Source organism: Silurus meridionalis, chromosome 12 (assembly GCF_014805685.1).
Source record: "Silurus meridionalis isolate SWU-2019-XX chromosome 12, ASM1480568v1, whole genome shotgun sequence".
Classification (NCBI taxonomy): Eukaryota; Metazoa; Chordata; class Actinopteri; order Siluriformes; family Siluridae; genus Silurus; species Silurus meridionalis.
The window spans coordinates 300,104-316,498 of record NC_060895.1 but is presented as its reverse complement, the minus strand read 5'-3'; the positions used below and the strand labels follow the sequence as shown (position 1 = coordinate 316,498).

Sequence of the window (16,395 nt, the reverse complement as noted above, 5' to 3'; positions counted from 1 at the left end):
TTTGTCCACTTCATAAATCTTTTCTATTATGAAATGGAAAAAAAAAGAGATGAAAGGGTGAAGCCAGGTGTTTATTGTATGAGAAACAGAGCAATATCACACACACACGTCTTCAAATATCAGATTTATATCTGTGAATGAAAACATGACCATGGCTTAATATTAAAGGTGTGTATTGATATAAGACTCAGAAGAACTGATTGAAAATCCTACCATATAAATGGTAATTCTCCATGAGGCTGGGCAGGAGCCCATGACGCACATTAGCATACAGGAAGTAGTAACTGCAAAGCAGGAAGTGCATCGGCTCCCGATGACCACATTTCATCTGTAGACGAAAACAAGAACAGGGTGAGATTTTCTGTAATAAAGGTAAAGGTGAATTTAGTAAGCGAGCAGGAAGTAACACTGACCAGATGAGCAGGAAGCTGTGTGAGTGAGTCCGGGTCACAGTGCAGGAACGTGTCGTGTCCGTGAGGATCTGACCGCACCCACAGGTAAGCTGGAAAAATCATATACACATTATTATTATGATCATTTTTATTAGGTTGTGAAAACTTTAATATAAAAAGCTCTCGTACCTGCGAGAATCATGTGCGATCTGCTTCTGTCGTCCGGATCGGAGAGGTAAAGTCGCTCGAACGCCGATTTCACATCCGGATTGATGAGAACCGAGGACGGATCCGGATCCACAAACAGAGACGACCCGATCAGACTGCGGCAAAACAGTACAGACCTTCAAGAACCTTAAGACTCTTCAAAAATGGGTTTTAATATGGTTTACTAATTAATTTAGAAGGACAAATGACAAAGCGTACATCTAGATAGAAAGACATCCAAACATCCAGACAGACAGACATCCAGACAGACAGACAGATGTATACATGTTCGGAGAGACAGCTAGGCATAGTGACATTATGATAGACAGATAGATGCTTAAACAAACATCCAGATAGAAAGATGAGATTCAAAATGTTATTTTTAAAGGCTTCATTGATTAACTACGTGCTCTAAGCATAATAAATAAATATTTAAATAAAAATAGCGCAAGTAGAATCCTTTAAAGCTTCTACTGTGAATTGTTTCTGAATTCACTCTGAAACATTCAGGGTTCTATGTAGAACCTTCATGGGTTCCATCAAAGGAACAACCAAAGAACCTTACACAGTTCTAGATCTCCTAAGAGTTCAGAGAAAAGGTTCTTATGATAACTATAATAAAGATCATTGTGATTCCGGGTTTTGATTCATCAGAACAGTGTTGTACAGGGTTCTGTCAGAGCGCTACTACAAGATCATACCCTGTTTTATTTTTTTTTCTTACTCAGAACCTTATCACAACATGTTAATTACCTCTGTAGACTTCGAGCCAACTGGGAGAACGTGGCCATGGGCACTCTGGTTTTAGGGTTCCTGGCAAGTTTCATCACTTCCTGCCAGTTCAGCGGGGTGTGTGTGGAGCTCAGATCAGTGCACAGGTTCAACAGGAAGTGTAGATCGCTGTCTTTCAGACCTGTTTTTAGGGACAAGTGACAAACAGCATGTTTTTACCACTGATTTAGTGGCAATTTAGTGCCTCATTCTGGTTTAAAAGACAGAACAATCAGAATCACATCCATAAGTGCTTCTTAATCTATTGTTTATTAGGTATTAGTGATGAATCTGGTGATGATGATGATGATGATGATGATGATCAGCTTTACCAGTAGAGCTGACCGCCAGAGCAGCCAGGGTCCAGTTGAGTCCGGTTCCTCGGTACTGAGACTGCAGCCTGATCAGACCATGCTGAATGAGCTCATCCAGAGACGCCGGGAGACACTTCAGGTTCTCCGTCATCTGGATCATGATTTGAAATTGGAAAAAGAAACATCAGGATTTTTCTGGAAAGTGATGTTTCCTATTACAAACCAATTACAAGCATGTTCATACAATTCATTATAGCAATGATGACATCATCTTTTCAAGGTTTCTTCCTAATGCCACCTCAGGGAGTTTTTCCTTGATAAAAAATCCTGATAGATACATACTTTTATACAACTTTATCTCTGTAAATCTTTGAGACATCTTTATTAAACATGTGCTAAAACTGATTTGAATTGATGATGATGATGATGATGATGATGATGATGACGACGACGTCACAGTAATAACCAATATCAATAGAAAGGATTACTATTGCTTCCTGCATCCTTTCATGCTCTATACGTCATTTTACATTTACATTCACAGCAATGAATGACTTTCTAGCGTTATAAATATTTATTATATTAATAGCTTTTCACTGCCTCACTTCCATGTTACACGCCACTGCATTGTACATACAACTGTACATATGCGTTATATATACATTTTTACAGTATATTTATGGCAGTTTGGCAGACCCTCTTATCCAGAATGTCTTAAAACTGAGCAGTTGAGAGATAAAGGGTCTTAGTGGCAGCTTGGTGATGCTGGGATTTGAACTGTTGACCTTCTGATCCGGTTAACCACTGAGATACACGTACAACTCAGCGTTTTTTTCTGCCATCTATCTTTTATAGCTTTTATATTATAGATTTATATCCAATTTTTTCCCCATATAAGTATATATATGATTTCTGTAAGTTTTGTGAAAATTTGATTTTACATCACCAGACAGTTATATAAAAAAAAATATATAAATTCTTTACACTTTGTGATGTAATATTTACATTTATGCCATTTGGCAGACGGACTTCTCCAGAGCGACTTCCTTTTATCTGATTCGTACAATTGTAAAGCTATGGGGTTAAAGGCTTTACTCAGAGTCCAAGGAGTAGCTGCGAGTGACCTTCTAATTCAAAATCCAATGTGTTAACCACTAAGCTAATTTGATCACTTTCTCTGGCTCCTGTTACAGAAAACAGATCACTCATTGAAAGTTATTGGTCCACAGAAGATTTCTGCTGAAAATCCACTATCTGTCTCTTAATAAAAGCCTGGCTGGAAGATGTGATGTTTTTCATGAAGGGCTCAGTGAAACCAATTTTGTCATGGTTTCATATATAACCTGTAGGAACTACAAAGCAGTTCCTTATGATGTGTTTTTTTTCCTCCTCAGTTCAGTGTTTCTTCTTATTGTTTATGATGTAATATCTGTACCACAGTGTGGATGTGTTGTTATATTCCTTTATCTTCACTGTTGTTCTGATATGTATGGGCTCATTTCTTGAGGAAGTGTGACGACATGAATGTTACACTGGTTTTCTAACAGCGCTTATAGTACTTGTGTACTATAAAACCTAAAGGAGTTTTTTTAACTTGTGGTGGAAAAGTGCTCAATGAACAGAAACAAGCATGTCACCTTTTCAAACGAAGCATAGTTCCTGAGTTCCTCACAAGCCAAGCGGAGATACAGTGGACTCACAGCTCCCTTCTTCATCAGCAGAGTCTGGAGCTGTAGATACACAAGTGTCAGTATACACACACACACACACACACACACACACACACACACACACACACACCACAAACCTTCATGTACTTCTATTTATATGGAACGTCATATCAGACCTGGTTATTAAAAGCAGAGTCGCTCAGTTTCTTCCCGTACACGCTCAGCTCCTTCTGGACGATCTCTCTCCGGTCCGGCAGCAGTAACGGCCCCAGCGGAAACAACATGCAGCTTTTGTTTTCGCTTATAATGCTGCGGAGCGGCGAGTCTAAAGACATGCTCAGGACCAGGCATACACCCTGAGAAATATATATGGGACATATTTTAGTGTCTAATATTGCTTTAAATACGTCTCTTTAAAGTACAAATATCTGATGAATTCATATTTAACATTCAGGGAAGGAGTCTCCAGTGTCAGTGCTTTGTAGCAGTCAGAGGTAAAGCTGTCTTCAGGACAGAGGAGTTACATTATGGTTTCTTGGTTAGATGACCTCCTATGAACTTTAAAAGGAGCTGATGCATGAAAGACACGGCATGTTTATAACTACTCTGACGAGTCAAAAATCTGATTACAAACAACTCGCTTGTCATTTTATTTCAAATAAAAGGTCACTTTCCACAAATTGCTTTGGTTCCCTTTAATTGGAGACCACTGTGCATTAACAGCCTAAAGATCCACAAAGCTACTGAGCAAATCAAGAACATTGAGGATGGATTTGGACTTTAATATCGGAATCAGGTAAATCAACAATGATGGAACTGTAATGAATAGAGAGTCGGTGCTGAGGATGAGGTTCCCCGTTTGACTCTGGTTCCTCTAAAGGTTTCTTCCTCATGATATCTCAAGGGGTTTTTCCTTGCCACAGTCACCACTGGCTCACTCATTAGGAATAAACTTACAATTATAAGTAATAAACCTATAGGCATTAAACTAAACATTTAATTTGAATGAATTGAATTGAGTGTAAAATTTATCTAAATGTTGGCATGCTATAGGAAAGTACAAATCCAGCTGTTCATTGTTTTATTATATACGCATAAAATCCCTTGAATAATATTTTCCCACACCTTAGGAATGCGTTGTGGGATCCATTCGGAAACTCTTTGCCCTCGGGCATCGTGCACCAGGTCCGCTCCATCGATGAGTAACGCCAGAGATCGGCCTTTCTTCACCTCCTTCAGGTGTGTGAGTAACTCGGACAGCAGATCTCTGTTCATACACACCACATAATGTCAATAGTGTGTAGTTATTTTTCATCCCACTTCCAGATTCTACAAAATGAGACAAACCGCACATCCTCCTCACGTGTAAGTAAATGTCACTTCACCTGTAAGGTGTGTTAGAAGGAAGCTCCTCCTCCTGCTGCTTCCTCTTTCTCAGCCACTGGACCAAGCAGCGTAGGAGGGGCTCAACCCCAGAAGCTGATTGGCTAGCGGCTGTGGAATAGGATATGACATCACACATGGGCACTTTCTTTATCTTGTCTGGAGTTTGAAGTTTGTGAGCCAATGCAGCCTAAACGAGAGAGAGAAAGTAAGAGAAAGAGACCTGACTGTGTCTTTGTTTCTATCAGTTACCGTACACAATAAATAAAACGTAGTCCGTTACCATGAAAGTCGTTTTGCCGACCCCGGCCCCGCCCTCTACCAGCAGAACTCCGCCTTTCCGCTGACATTCCTCGATTCTGTCTTTTGCCTTTGAAAGCAGCTTGGCTCTGCCGCAAAACTGCCGGCGCTGGGCGTCCTGGTGGACTTCCTGTTCTGTAATCTCTGCCGTCAGATCCGCCTCGTCTGATTCCTGAGCATCAGAGAAAAGAGACACTGAAAAGATGAACACTGAAGATGGTAAAATGGCGGCGGCTGTCTGATCATACAGCTGCTTATTTTGAGTGAAAGGAGGCGTGGCCTCTGTGCCCACTTATTTTAATTAAGGCGGTGTGGCCTTGGAGTCTGTTCGTTTCTGTTAAGGAGACGTGGCTTCTGTGTCTTAATTTCAGCCAAGGAGGTGTGGCCTGTGTGTCTTAATTTCAGTGAAGGAGGTGTGGCCTGTGTGTCTTAATTTCAGTGAAGGAGGTGTGGCCTGTGTGTCTTCATTTCAGTTAGGGAGGTGTGGCCTGTGAGTCTACAATTAATTGAAGGAGGCGTGGCCTCTGGGTTTTTATTTTAGTTATGAAGTGTGGCATTTGTAACTGTCACTCTGATTAAGCTGTGTGGCCTCTGTGTCTTAATTTCTGTTGAGAAGGTCTGGTCTTTGTGTCTGTTTATTTCAATTAAGGAGGCGTGGCCTTTGACTGTCAATCTAAAAAAGGGATGTGGTTGTAGTGAATCAATGAATTAATTAAATGTCTATTTTTTTTTTTTTATTTTGATGTCTGACCTCCACAAAAAGCTTCTGTATGGCAGACCACAGATCCTCAGTCACAGCCTTCGCAAAATCTTCCAGAGCCTTCACGTACGCTTTTCCGTCTACGACTCCGCCCCACTCACACGGGTAACTGCACATACAGAGGGAAGAAGCTCATTTACATAAAACATCATTCCCAACATAGAACTTTTAATCAGTCTCTAATAATAACTCCTAAAGCAGGAATAAAGGAAATTACTGTCTGACTTTTTCCCTTATATAATATGAATAAATTTATCTACTACACTTACTTATAATAATGGTGTCTTTGAGACTGGAATGTAAATGAGAATACATTTATATTTTATTAATAAACTAATCAGAATATATCATACACTACTCACTTTTGCGACACTCTGAAGTCTTTGTTTCTGATCCATTCCTTCAGTTTATCCATTTTTGCTGCAGTTTCCTCGGATTCAGCTGCAAAGTCGCCTCTCCAAACTTCAGGCACTGAGCTAAACAAACATTTATGATCAAAGAAGAGCTTTTTAATCTAACAACAATAAAAACAAGTGACCAGAAAACAATCAGAGCAAGAGATGTACTCTGTACTGAACTCTGAACTCTGAACTGTATTAATTACAGTGAAGTGGGCGTCGCCTCAGTGTCTATTAATTACAGTGAAGTGGGCGTCACCTCAGTGTCTATTAATTACAGTGAAGTGGGCGTCACCTCAGTGTCTATTAATTACAGTGAAGTGGGCGTCACCTCAGTGTCTATTAATTACAGTGAAGTGGGCGTCGCCTCAGTGTCTATTAATTACAGTGAAGTGGGCGTCGCCTCAGTGTCTATTGATTACAGTTAAGTGGGCATCACCTCAGTGTCTATTAATTACAGTAAAGTTGGCGTTGCCTCAGTGTCTATTAATTACAGTGAAGTGGGCGTCGCCTCAGTGTCTATTAATTACAGTGAAGTGGGCGTCGCCTCAGTGTCTATTGATTACAGTGAAGTGGGCGTCGCCTCAGTGTCTATTAATTACAGTGAAGTGGGCGCCACCTCAGTGTCTATTAATTACAGTGAAGTGGGCGTCGCCTCAGTGTCTATTAATTACAGTGAAGTGGGCGCCTCAGTGTCTATTGATTACAGTGAAGTGGGCGTCGCCTCAGTGTCTATTAATTACAGTGAAGTGGGCGTCGCCTCAGTGTCTATTAATTACAGTGAAGTGGGCATCGCCTCAGTGTCTATTGATTACAGTGAAGTGGGCGTCACCTCAGTGTCTATTAATTACAGTAAAGTTGGCGTCGCCTCAGTGTCTATTAATTACAGTGAAGTGGGCGTCGCCTCAGTGTCTATTGATTACAGTGAAGTGGGCGTCGCCTCAGTGTCTATTAATTATAGTGAAATGGGCCTCTGTCTGTTAATTATATTTACTACGGTGTGACCTCTGTGTGTGTTAATTACAGTGAAACCATGAAACAAAGTTCTGTTTCTGGTGAGGGTTAGAAGGTTAGCAGATAAACTGTGAGTCTTTACCTGAGAAACTGAGGAGATCTGAAGTAGAAGAACATGCGGCTGTGAGCCGAATCAGGAAACACGGCCTGAAACTGACGAATCTCCATCTCTGTGACCGACAGACCGCCAGGAGCCGATTTCAGCTGACACACAGAAATATATCAAGCTATAAATCTCTTCCTACATCAAATTAATAATAAAAAAAAATCTCTTTATAATAATTGTACTAAAAAACTATAAACATTATAACTATAAACTATTTATCTGTTTATGCACAAGTTATATTTTTGAAGTATTATTAACAAACAAAAAACTGCAAACAAAAAAGAAAGAAAGAAAGAAAGAAAGAAAGAAAGAAAGAAAGAAAGAAAGAAAGAAAGAAAGAAAGACTTCAGAAAGCATTACTGAATGTTATAAACAAAGATTGAGTATTGTTCAGTTGTTACCCAGCTGTACTGAGGCAGGTCAGGCAGCGAGGGCCGAGGCGGCACCAGGCCGTATCTCTCTCCCAGAATTCCCAGCAGCACTTGGGAGCGACAGACCTCCTGGAGGCAGATCTCGGCAGCGCGTGCTGATTCGGCCTCGGTCACGCCCCAGCGCAGGTCCACTTCCTGCAGCTGGAGGCAGATGGGAGCCGCTCGCCGGCGTAACTCCGGGAAAACACTGCGCACCAGGACGTCTCGTTCACCGTGCATGTCTCTGAACGTAGACGAGATGAAGACACGCACGCTGCGCCACCTGACACAGGAACACAGAGACGTCACGCTGGTGATGTTTTACTGCCCCAGGATCTGTAATTAACTTTCTACTAAATATAAACTAAATATCCATCAGTGATCAGGTCATGACCTCAACAACCATGGAACTGTAATAAATGGACCTGCTGTGCTGAGGATGAGGATGGGTTCACTTTGGAGTCTGGTTCCTCTCAGGGTTTCTTCCTCATATCATCTCAGGGAGATTTTTCTTGTTTAGCCAAAGTCACCACTGACTTACTCATTAGGGATAAACTTATAGGAACTAAATTAAAATGTCAAACTGCTTAGGAACAATATCCTATTTAAATAAAAATTACGAATTTGAAGTGAAATGATTATATGAAATGAAATTAGCTTAATAATTACTTATTATATCTTATTTTCATCTTATTTTGTTATTTTATCTTAATTCAATTAAATATAATTGTAAAATTTGTACCAAAAGAAATTATTAAAACTGAGGCCTTAAAAATAAGATTTAAAAACATTTTTTTTAAGATTAAATTGCAACAATAATTAATAATTAAAGTCATCAATTAATAAACAAAAACAAAGAAATTTAAGGACTTTTTTGAGAAATTAAAGAATTTAGGAGTATTTATTTCTTACTCTTCCCTTTTCTTCCTTTCTTTCATAAATAATTTTTCAGTTTGGTGTTATTTTTGTAATAAAATTTTTTTTTCCCTTTTTAAAAAATAGCTTTTTTCTTTTACATTTTCTTATGTGAATATATAAAAATGTAGAGCCTTATCATCGATCATCATCTGCTTTTTCAATTTGTTTAAATTTTTATTTAATAGTCTTATGTACATTTCCTTCTTTTTTTTTTTTTCAATTACATATTTTTATGACTTACTGCTTTAAAATAATCCTCTCATCTTTTTCCCAATATTTGTTTTTATTAGTATCATATTTTAGCTTAACTTGGGTCTTTTTTTGGTCACACATTTTAACAGATATAATAAGCAACATATTTTTCCAGAACATCAGATCATTAATTGTTAATAATGTTGATTGTGAAGGTACCTGAGTTTAGGAACTGCAGGCAGGGGCATGATGTCAGCGGCTCTTTCCTGTTTTGCAGTAGATCCTGTTGGAGGAGGAATCTTGTGCAGTTTGTCCATTTGCTCCACGTGATCCAAAAGTCTTGAGGAACCGCACTCGGAAATAAAACTGCAGGAAAATGATTAATTATCGACTCTGCAGGGAAAAATATAAACAGTGTGCAACATGTATATAACAATATACATATATATATATATATATATATATTGGGGTTGTAAAAATTAACCCGTTAATAACACATTAACGCACATTTAATTAATGCAGTGAACATTTCTGTTCGACCATTTTTATTGAAAATATAAATAAATAAATATAAAAGTGGTGTGTGTGTGTTTACTGTACATTTACATATTTAATTGTCTAAAGCTATAATCTACTGAACTGCTCTATTTATTTCAGCAGACTTTAACAAATGTCTTCATTCCTTCCATCCTTCATTCATTCACTTCACATTTATCCTTTTAAGAAAAATTATTTGAATCTCTACATAAAATGCTAAAGAATTGATAGTGCTAGGGTTAGCAGCTAGCCACATCCTGGTTAGAAGCTAAAGCTAGCTCTATGGATTCTTTAGCGCTTTTAAGCATGTGCAAAACAAATCTTATTTCTGGGACAGATTAAAAATGTTTTAAACCCCAGACATTGTTATGTATGTTTTAAAGTTTAATAATGTTAATAATAAAATTTGCTCAAAGTGCGAGGTGGAGACTAAACAAACATGCGATCCGGCAAAATGCTAATTTTAAACGTGTTTAAGCATTAAGCATTATGAATATTTATAATAGATAAACTTAATACTCAAACACGTTCAAAATTTGCATTTTTCTTGATTCTTGCTGGAACACAAATTTATATTTGTACATGTAGCATGCAATCATCATCACTCATTAATATTATGTCTTACCTGAGGATTTGCTCACTGAAGCCATACAACTTCACTGATTTCGGATCATCTGAGGCGTCCGTGGAAGCATTTCTGAATGTAAAAATAAAAAAGAAGAGAGTAAATACAAATACAGCGATGGAACTGAACACATACGTCCTGAAGAAACAAAAAATTATACACATGAAAAAAAAGTCAAGATGGAAAACAAAAGAGTGGTTGTGAAGGACAATCAGAGGCAATCACTTTGTTCTCACCATCACCTGGTCTTTTTCCTACTTCCTTTAAAGTAACACTCAAATTAATAAAGAGCTGAACCTGCAGCATTCCTGGAATGGAGCCATATGCAAGTGTGGATTGTGGCTCTTTAATTGAAATTATACACAGTGTCTATAGACATTTTCCCCAGAAAACCCGGTAGCAACCCTTCCACAACCCGATACAACCCAATAGAGGGACTTCAAGAAATAACAAAAATCGAAATAATAATAATTTTTTTTCTTTTTTGTTAAAAAGCATTTATTTTAATAATAAAATATTTAATAATATAATATTTATTACAATATTAGGAAAAATAAATGTTTTTTTTTAAATGTTATGTTTAGTATAAAGCAGAAAATAAATAGTGAAGTAAAAAACTGATACCAGAAAAATGTACTTCGTTACTTCTCACCTCCGCGTGTCATCGAGTGAAATGTTCACCAATAACGGTTTACTGATGCAGGCCTTCCGAAATCTTTCAATCGACATCAACGCCGTCATACTATCAGACATGTAGTCCTCCAGGAAGATGATGTTATTCACCTAAAGGACAAAAAAAAAACATTACAGATGCAAACATGATATAAAAAATTCAAAAATTCATTATTGATAGGGTTCATATCGATGCAAAGTCAAAACCTTTGTTTTCTCCTCAAGAAGCTTGGAGAAGAAGTTGTCTGGCTGCACCTTCTGAGAGGAATCTTCAAATTTCTGACAGAGAGAAAAGACACCGAGAGTCATCGAATGCAGAATTAACTCACACGTCCTTCCAGCCAATCAGAATCCACTATTCAGACATAGCATGGTATAATTATATACATAGAATCCTAAATTATTAAAATGACATCATTAATGGCAGTCTGGTCAAAAAAAATGAACAGAAAAGATGCAAAAATGAGTATATATTAAAAATAGACAGACTGACCTCGATCAGCTTGGCCACACTTCTCACGTTCTCCAAAAGCCCACCTGACTCAACCTGGATTTCCTGCAAACCTTCATTGTCTGCCAGGACGAACTGTGTGTGCTCGCTGCAGTAGCGGATCATCATAGCCAGGAGCAATGACACCTCCATCATCTAAAAAAACAGAACAAGTCATGTGACCTCTCTCCTCGACCTCCTTATCATCTAAATAATACGTGTTTGACTAAAAATCACATGAATCAGGGCAGCTGTCGAGTTAAATAGATGAGAGTGTCATGAGTTCAAATCCCAGCCACACCAATATGCCACTTCTGGGCCCCTGAGCAAGGCCCTTAACCCAATAGCTGCTCAGTTGTATGAATCAGATAAACCACTAAGGATGGAGTCTGCCAAACACCATACAAGTAAATGTGTTTTAGTCTATGCATGGCTTTGTGCTTTGGATGAGGTAATTCCTGTGGCCCATGGTATTAACTTCTGTACTGTTCTCCTTAGGTTTCCTTACCGATGGCGATAGGTTTGTGTTCTCCGCGTTTCCGTCTAAAGTCTCGGGCGGAGGCAGAAATCAGTGCCTTTCATTCCAGTAGTCAAGTAAAGGACATGAAGAAGATGAGTGTGTGTCCTGACAAAGGAGGGATGTTGTGCTTGCAGGAGATCTGTACGGCTTTGTCCAAGGCCTCACCGTAACGCTGCAGCAGCTCCAGACTGAGAATTTTAGTCTGAGCAAAGCACAGAGAGAAGGATTCATTTAATCTCCTAGCTCAAGTGAAGGGAACATGGTATGTTACAGCATCCTATCGAGGTGTGGGAGGAACCATATACTGTAGATCTTCATATATTAGGATGGTAAGATTCACCGATTCGCATCGGCGCATCAGCATAAACGCTAAAACATTTGTGTAAAACATTTAATAAATGAAAGTAGAAGTTTGTCCAGAAAATAAATAGTGAAGTAAAAACTGATACCAGAAAAATGTACTTGTTACTTCTCACCTCCAGCGTGTCATCGGTGAAATGTTCACCAATAACGGTTTACTGATGCAGGCCTTCCGAAATCTTTCAATCGACATCAACGCCGTCATACTATCAGACATGTAGTCCTCCAGGAAGATGATGTTATTCACCTAAAGGACAAAAAAACATTACAGATGCAAACATGATATAAAAATTCAAAATTCATTATTGATAGGGTTCATATCGATGCAAAGTCAAAACCTTTGTTTTCTCCTCAAGAAGCTTGGAGAAGAAGTGGTCATGAAGCATCTTCTGAGGCAAATTTTAAATTCCTGACAGAGAGAAAAGACACCAAGAGTCATTGAATGCAGAATTAACTCACACGTCCTTCCAGCCAATCAGAATCCACTATTCAGACATAGCATGGTATAATTATATACATAGAATCCTAAATTATTAAAATGACATCATTAATGGCAGTCTGGTCAAAAAATGAACAGAAAAGATGCAAAATGAGTATATATTAAAAATAGACAGACTGACCTCAATCAGCTTGACCACTCTCCTCACGTTCTCCAAAAGCCCACCTGACTCAACCTGGATTTCCTGCAAACCTTCATTGTCTGCCAGGACGAACTGTGTGTGCTCGCTGCAGTAGCGGATCATCATAGCCAGGAGCAATGACACCTCCATCATCTAAAAAAAGAACAAAAATGTTTAAATATAAAGAAATAGACAGACTGACCTCGATCAGCTTGGCCACACTTCTCACGTTCTCCAAAAGCCCACCTGACTCAACCTGGATTTCCTGCAAACCTTCATTGTCTGCCAGGACGAACTGTGTGTGCTCGCTGCAGTAGCGGATCATCATAGCCAGGAGCAATGACACCTCCATCAACTAAAACACAGAACTCGACCTCCTTATCATCTAAATAATACGTGTGTTTGACTAAACAAGTACACGAAACAAGACAGCTGATGAATTATAAAAGCGAGGGTCCACAGAAGTACATGATTCGTGTGTTTTGAATGTTTTAGTCTATGCATGGCTTTGTGCTTTGGATGAGGTAATTCCTGTGGCCCATGGTATTAACTTCTGTACTGTTCTCCTTAGGTTTCCTTACCGATGGCGATAGGTTTGTGTTCTCCGCGTTTCCGTCTAAAGTCTCGGGCGGAGGCAGAAATCAGTGGAGAGAGGAGAACCTTACAGAAGAACAACCATCTTTGCAGCACTTCACCAATCAAGCCTGTATGGAAGAGTGACAAGATGGAAGCCACTGTGAGACAAGTAAGGATTGAGGAAAGGATTAATGCAGCATTGTACAGAGACAAACTTGATGAAAACCTGCTTCAGAGCACTCTGGACCTCAGACTGGGGTGACAGTACATCTTTCAACAAGACAACGCCCTAAGCACACAGCCAAGATAACAAAGGAGCGTCTACGGGACGACTGTGAATGTCCTTGAGTGGCCCAGCCAGAGCCCAGATGTGAACCTGAATGAACATCTCTGGAGATATCTGAAAACAGCTACATACTCCCCAGAGCAGAAGTTCTGCAAAGAGGAATAAGAGAAACTGCCCAAAAAATAGGTCTATCAAGCTTGTAGCATCAAACTTAAAAAAAATGTAATTGATGCCAAAGAGCTTCAACAAAGTATTGAGCAAAAACTGTGAATACTTATGTACACGTGATTTTTTTTGTTCTTTTTTATTTATTTTTTAGATAGATTTGCAAAGATTTCAAACAAACTTCTTTCACATTGTCATTATGGGGTATTGTTTGAAAAAATATATATATTGAATTTAATCCATTTTGGAATAAGGCTGCAACATAACAAAATGTGGATAAAGTGAAGTGCTGTGAATACTTTCCAGATGCACTGTATGTTTCCACACGGACGGTTTTAATTGCCGGATGTGTGCATCATGGTGGATTTTTATGCTTGATTTGCTATAAAGATGTTCTACAATGTTTTGGAGTGTGCTTGTGGAGATTCATTTAGACACCAGTATTTGTGATAACAGTTTGGGAAATAACCACAAGTGGCTGGGAAAGTTAGGTGTCCCAGTACTATTGTCCATATAGTGTAGTTCTTAGCGAAGAGAATGCGAGGTAAAAAAAGATGCAAAAATGTTTAAATATAAAGAAATAGACAGACTGACCTCGATCAGCTTGGCCACACTTCTCACGTTCTCCAAAAGCCCACCAGACCCAACCTGGATTTCCTGCAAGCCGTCTTCGTCTGCCAGGACGAACTGTGTGTGCTCGCTGCAGTAGCGGACCATCATAGCCAGGAGCAATGACACCTCCATCAACTAAAAACACAGAACTCGACCTCCTTATCATCTAAATAATACGTGTGTATGATTAGACGAAACAAAGTACACGAAACAAGACAGCTGTTGAATTATAAAAGCGAGGGTCCACAGAAGTACATGATTCGTGTGTTTTGAATGTTTTAGTCTATGCATGGCTTTGTGCTTTGGATGAGGTAATTCCTGTGGCCCATGGTATTAACTTCTGTACTGTTCTCCTTAGGTTTCCTTACCGATGGCGATAGGTTTGTGTTCTCCGCGTTTCCGTCTAAAGTCTCGGGCGGAGGCAGAAATCAGTGCCTTTCATTCCAGTAGTCGAAGTAAAGGACATGAAGAAGATGAGTGTGTGTCCTGACAAAGGAGGGATGTTGTGCTTGCAGGAGATCTGTATAGCATTTTCCAGGGCTTCACCATAACGCTGCAGCAGCTCCAGACTGATAGTTTCCAGTCTGAGCAAAACGGAAAGAGAGAATGAGAGAGAGAGAAAAGTATTTTTAATTACTGTTTCATGCTTCATCAGGAGTTCACTTTAACTCCTAATTCATCTGAAGCTACTGCAATTTTAATCCTATACAATTATGTGATTCCAACTTTGTGGTAACAATTTAGGGAAGAACCAAACATGGTTGGACATGTCAGGTGTCCCAATACTTTTGTCATTATAGTGTACAATGAATCTACTTGGCCAAATGCATTTGTACAAATAACCTGCAGTAGGCATTGACAAAAATGACACAGACAGACAGACAGACAGACAGACAGACAGACAGACAGATGTGGAGTGCAGAAACACAAGTGCAAATAGACCAAGCATTCACATATTAGAAACAAGTGAGACAAGGTGAGAGAGGTGAGATTGAGATGGTTTGGACATGTACAGAGGAGGGACATGGGGTACATTGGTAGGAGAATGCTGAGGATGGAGCCACCAGGAAGAGAAGAAAAGAGGAAGGAAAAGGAGGAGGTTTATGGATGTGGTGAGTAAGGACATGCAGGTGGTTGGATTGAAAGATACAGATGAAGAGAACAGAGTGATATGGATACGGATGATCCGCTGTGGTGACCCCTACAGGGAGCAGAGAGAAGAAGAAGAGGAAGAGGTATAGCAGAGAAATCACCCCTTTATCTACAGCACAAATTACAATTAAAAAAAGAGACAGATTTTATTCAGACCTGGTTTTCTGTTGCATTCTGATATTTGAGTTGTAGACCCCACGGATGAAAGGAACCCGCAGCGTAGTGCGGAGCCTCTGACGATTCGCCGTCGACCAATCGACAGATCTATAGCTCCTGCCCTTCGGGATCGTTTTCAAAATCTTGCGCAGGACTTCCTTTCTGCTGGTCTTCACGTTTACACCACCACGGACTGAAGAAGAACAAAGCAAAGTCATTATTCGAAGGTGTTTTAGGAGACAAAGTGACGAAAATATGACCTGAAGAAATGTATTTAAAAATGCATGTGAAGTGATTGATGTGAGACACTAAAATTGCACCAGAGATAAGAATCGAATTGATCAAATGAATTCAATTGAATTGTAAGTGACTGGGCTGCATATTTATTTATCATTTAAAAATAAATCCAAAGAACTACTCAATTATTTGTTTTTTTATTATAATTTATGTAAATTAATGACATTAAAATGAGTTCTTTTCTGGCATAATTTTAATGAATATTCCAAAACAATAGCATAAAAAATCATTATGCCCATTTATTAGTTAACATACTGTATTTTCTTATAGAATTCAATAAAAAAAAAAGTGATAAACAGCGATTAAGTGATGATTTTATTAAAATCAGTATCAGAATACTTTATTGATCCCATAGAGAAATTGTTCGGTTGCAGTTGCTCACAGTAAAAGATCAAAGTAACGTTTAAAGTAAAAATAAAAAAATCTTCTTTTTTCTTCTTTTGGCTTCTCCCATTAGGGGGCGCCACAGCGAATCATCAGCTCCACACCCCC

General features: G+C 38.9%; 1 protein-coding gene across 1 annotated transcript in view; it reads right to left on the bottom strand.

Moving 5' to 3' along the window:
- Positions 1-3: 3 nt before the first annotated feature.
- Positions 4-16,395, bottom strand: part of LOC124394819 (telomerase protein component 1-like) — a gene marked incomplete at its 3' end in the record, with an annotated part of 35,017 nt that continues 18,625 nt past the window's right edge. The window contains exons 16-42 of the mRNA XM_046863295.1: positions 15,607-15,799; positions 14,708-14,882; positions 14,281-14,433; positions 12,862-13,014; positions 12,660-12,812; positions 12,185-12,286; positions 11,825-11,881; positions 11,163-11,315; positions 10,877-10,948; positions 10,650-10,780; positions 9,998-10,069; positions 9,055-9,201; positions 7,717-8,008; positions 7,292-7,413; positions 6,160-6,273; positions 5,789-5,906; positions 5,021-5,209; positions 4,740-4,927; positions 4,480-4,621; positions 3,531-3,710; positions 3,322-3,414; positions 1,703-1,835; positions 1,353-1,512; positions 582-715; positions 414-502; positions 214-328; positions 4-23 (exon numbers count right to left, since the gene is read on the bottom strand). Coding sequence (XP_046719251.1) covers positions 4-23; positions 214-328; positions 414-502; positions 582-715; positions 1,353-1,512; positions 1,703-1,835; positions 3,322-3,414; positions 3,531-3,710; positions 4,480-4,621; positions 4,740-4,927; positions 5,021-5,209; positions 5,789-5,906; positions 6,160-6,273; positions 7,292-7,413; positions 7,717-8,008; positions 9,055-9,201; positions 9,998-10,069; positions 10,650-10,780; positions 10,877-10,948; positions 11,163-11,315; positions 11,825-11,881; positions 12,185-12,286; positions 12,660-12,812; positions 12,862-13,014; positions 14,281-14,433; positions 14,708-14,882; positions 15,607-15,799 — 3,650 coding nt within the window. The remainder of the gene's footprint in view (positions 24-213; positions 329-413; positions 503-581; positions 716-1,352; positions 1,513-1,702; positions 1,836-3,321; positions 3,415-3,530; positions 3,711-4,479; positions 4,622-4,739; positions 4,928-5,020; positions 5,210-5,788; positions 5,907-6,159; positions 6,274-7,291; positions 7,414-7,716; positions 8,009-9,054; positions 9,202-9,997; positions 10,070-10,649; positions 10,781-10,876; positions 10,949-11,162; positions 11,316-11,824; positions 11,882-12,184; positions 12,287-12,659; positions 12,813-12,861; positions 13,015-14,280; positions 14,434-14,707; positions 14,883-15,606; positions 15,800-16,395) is intronic.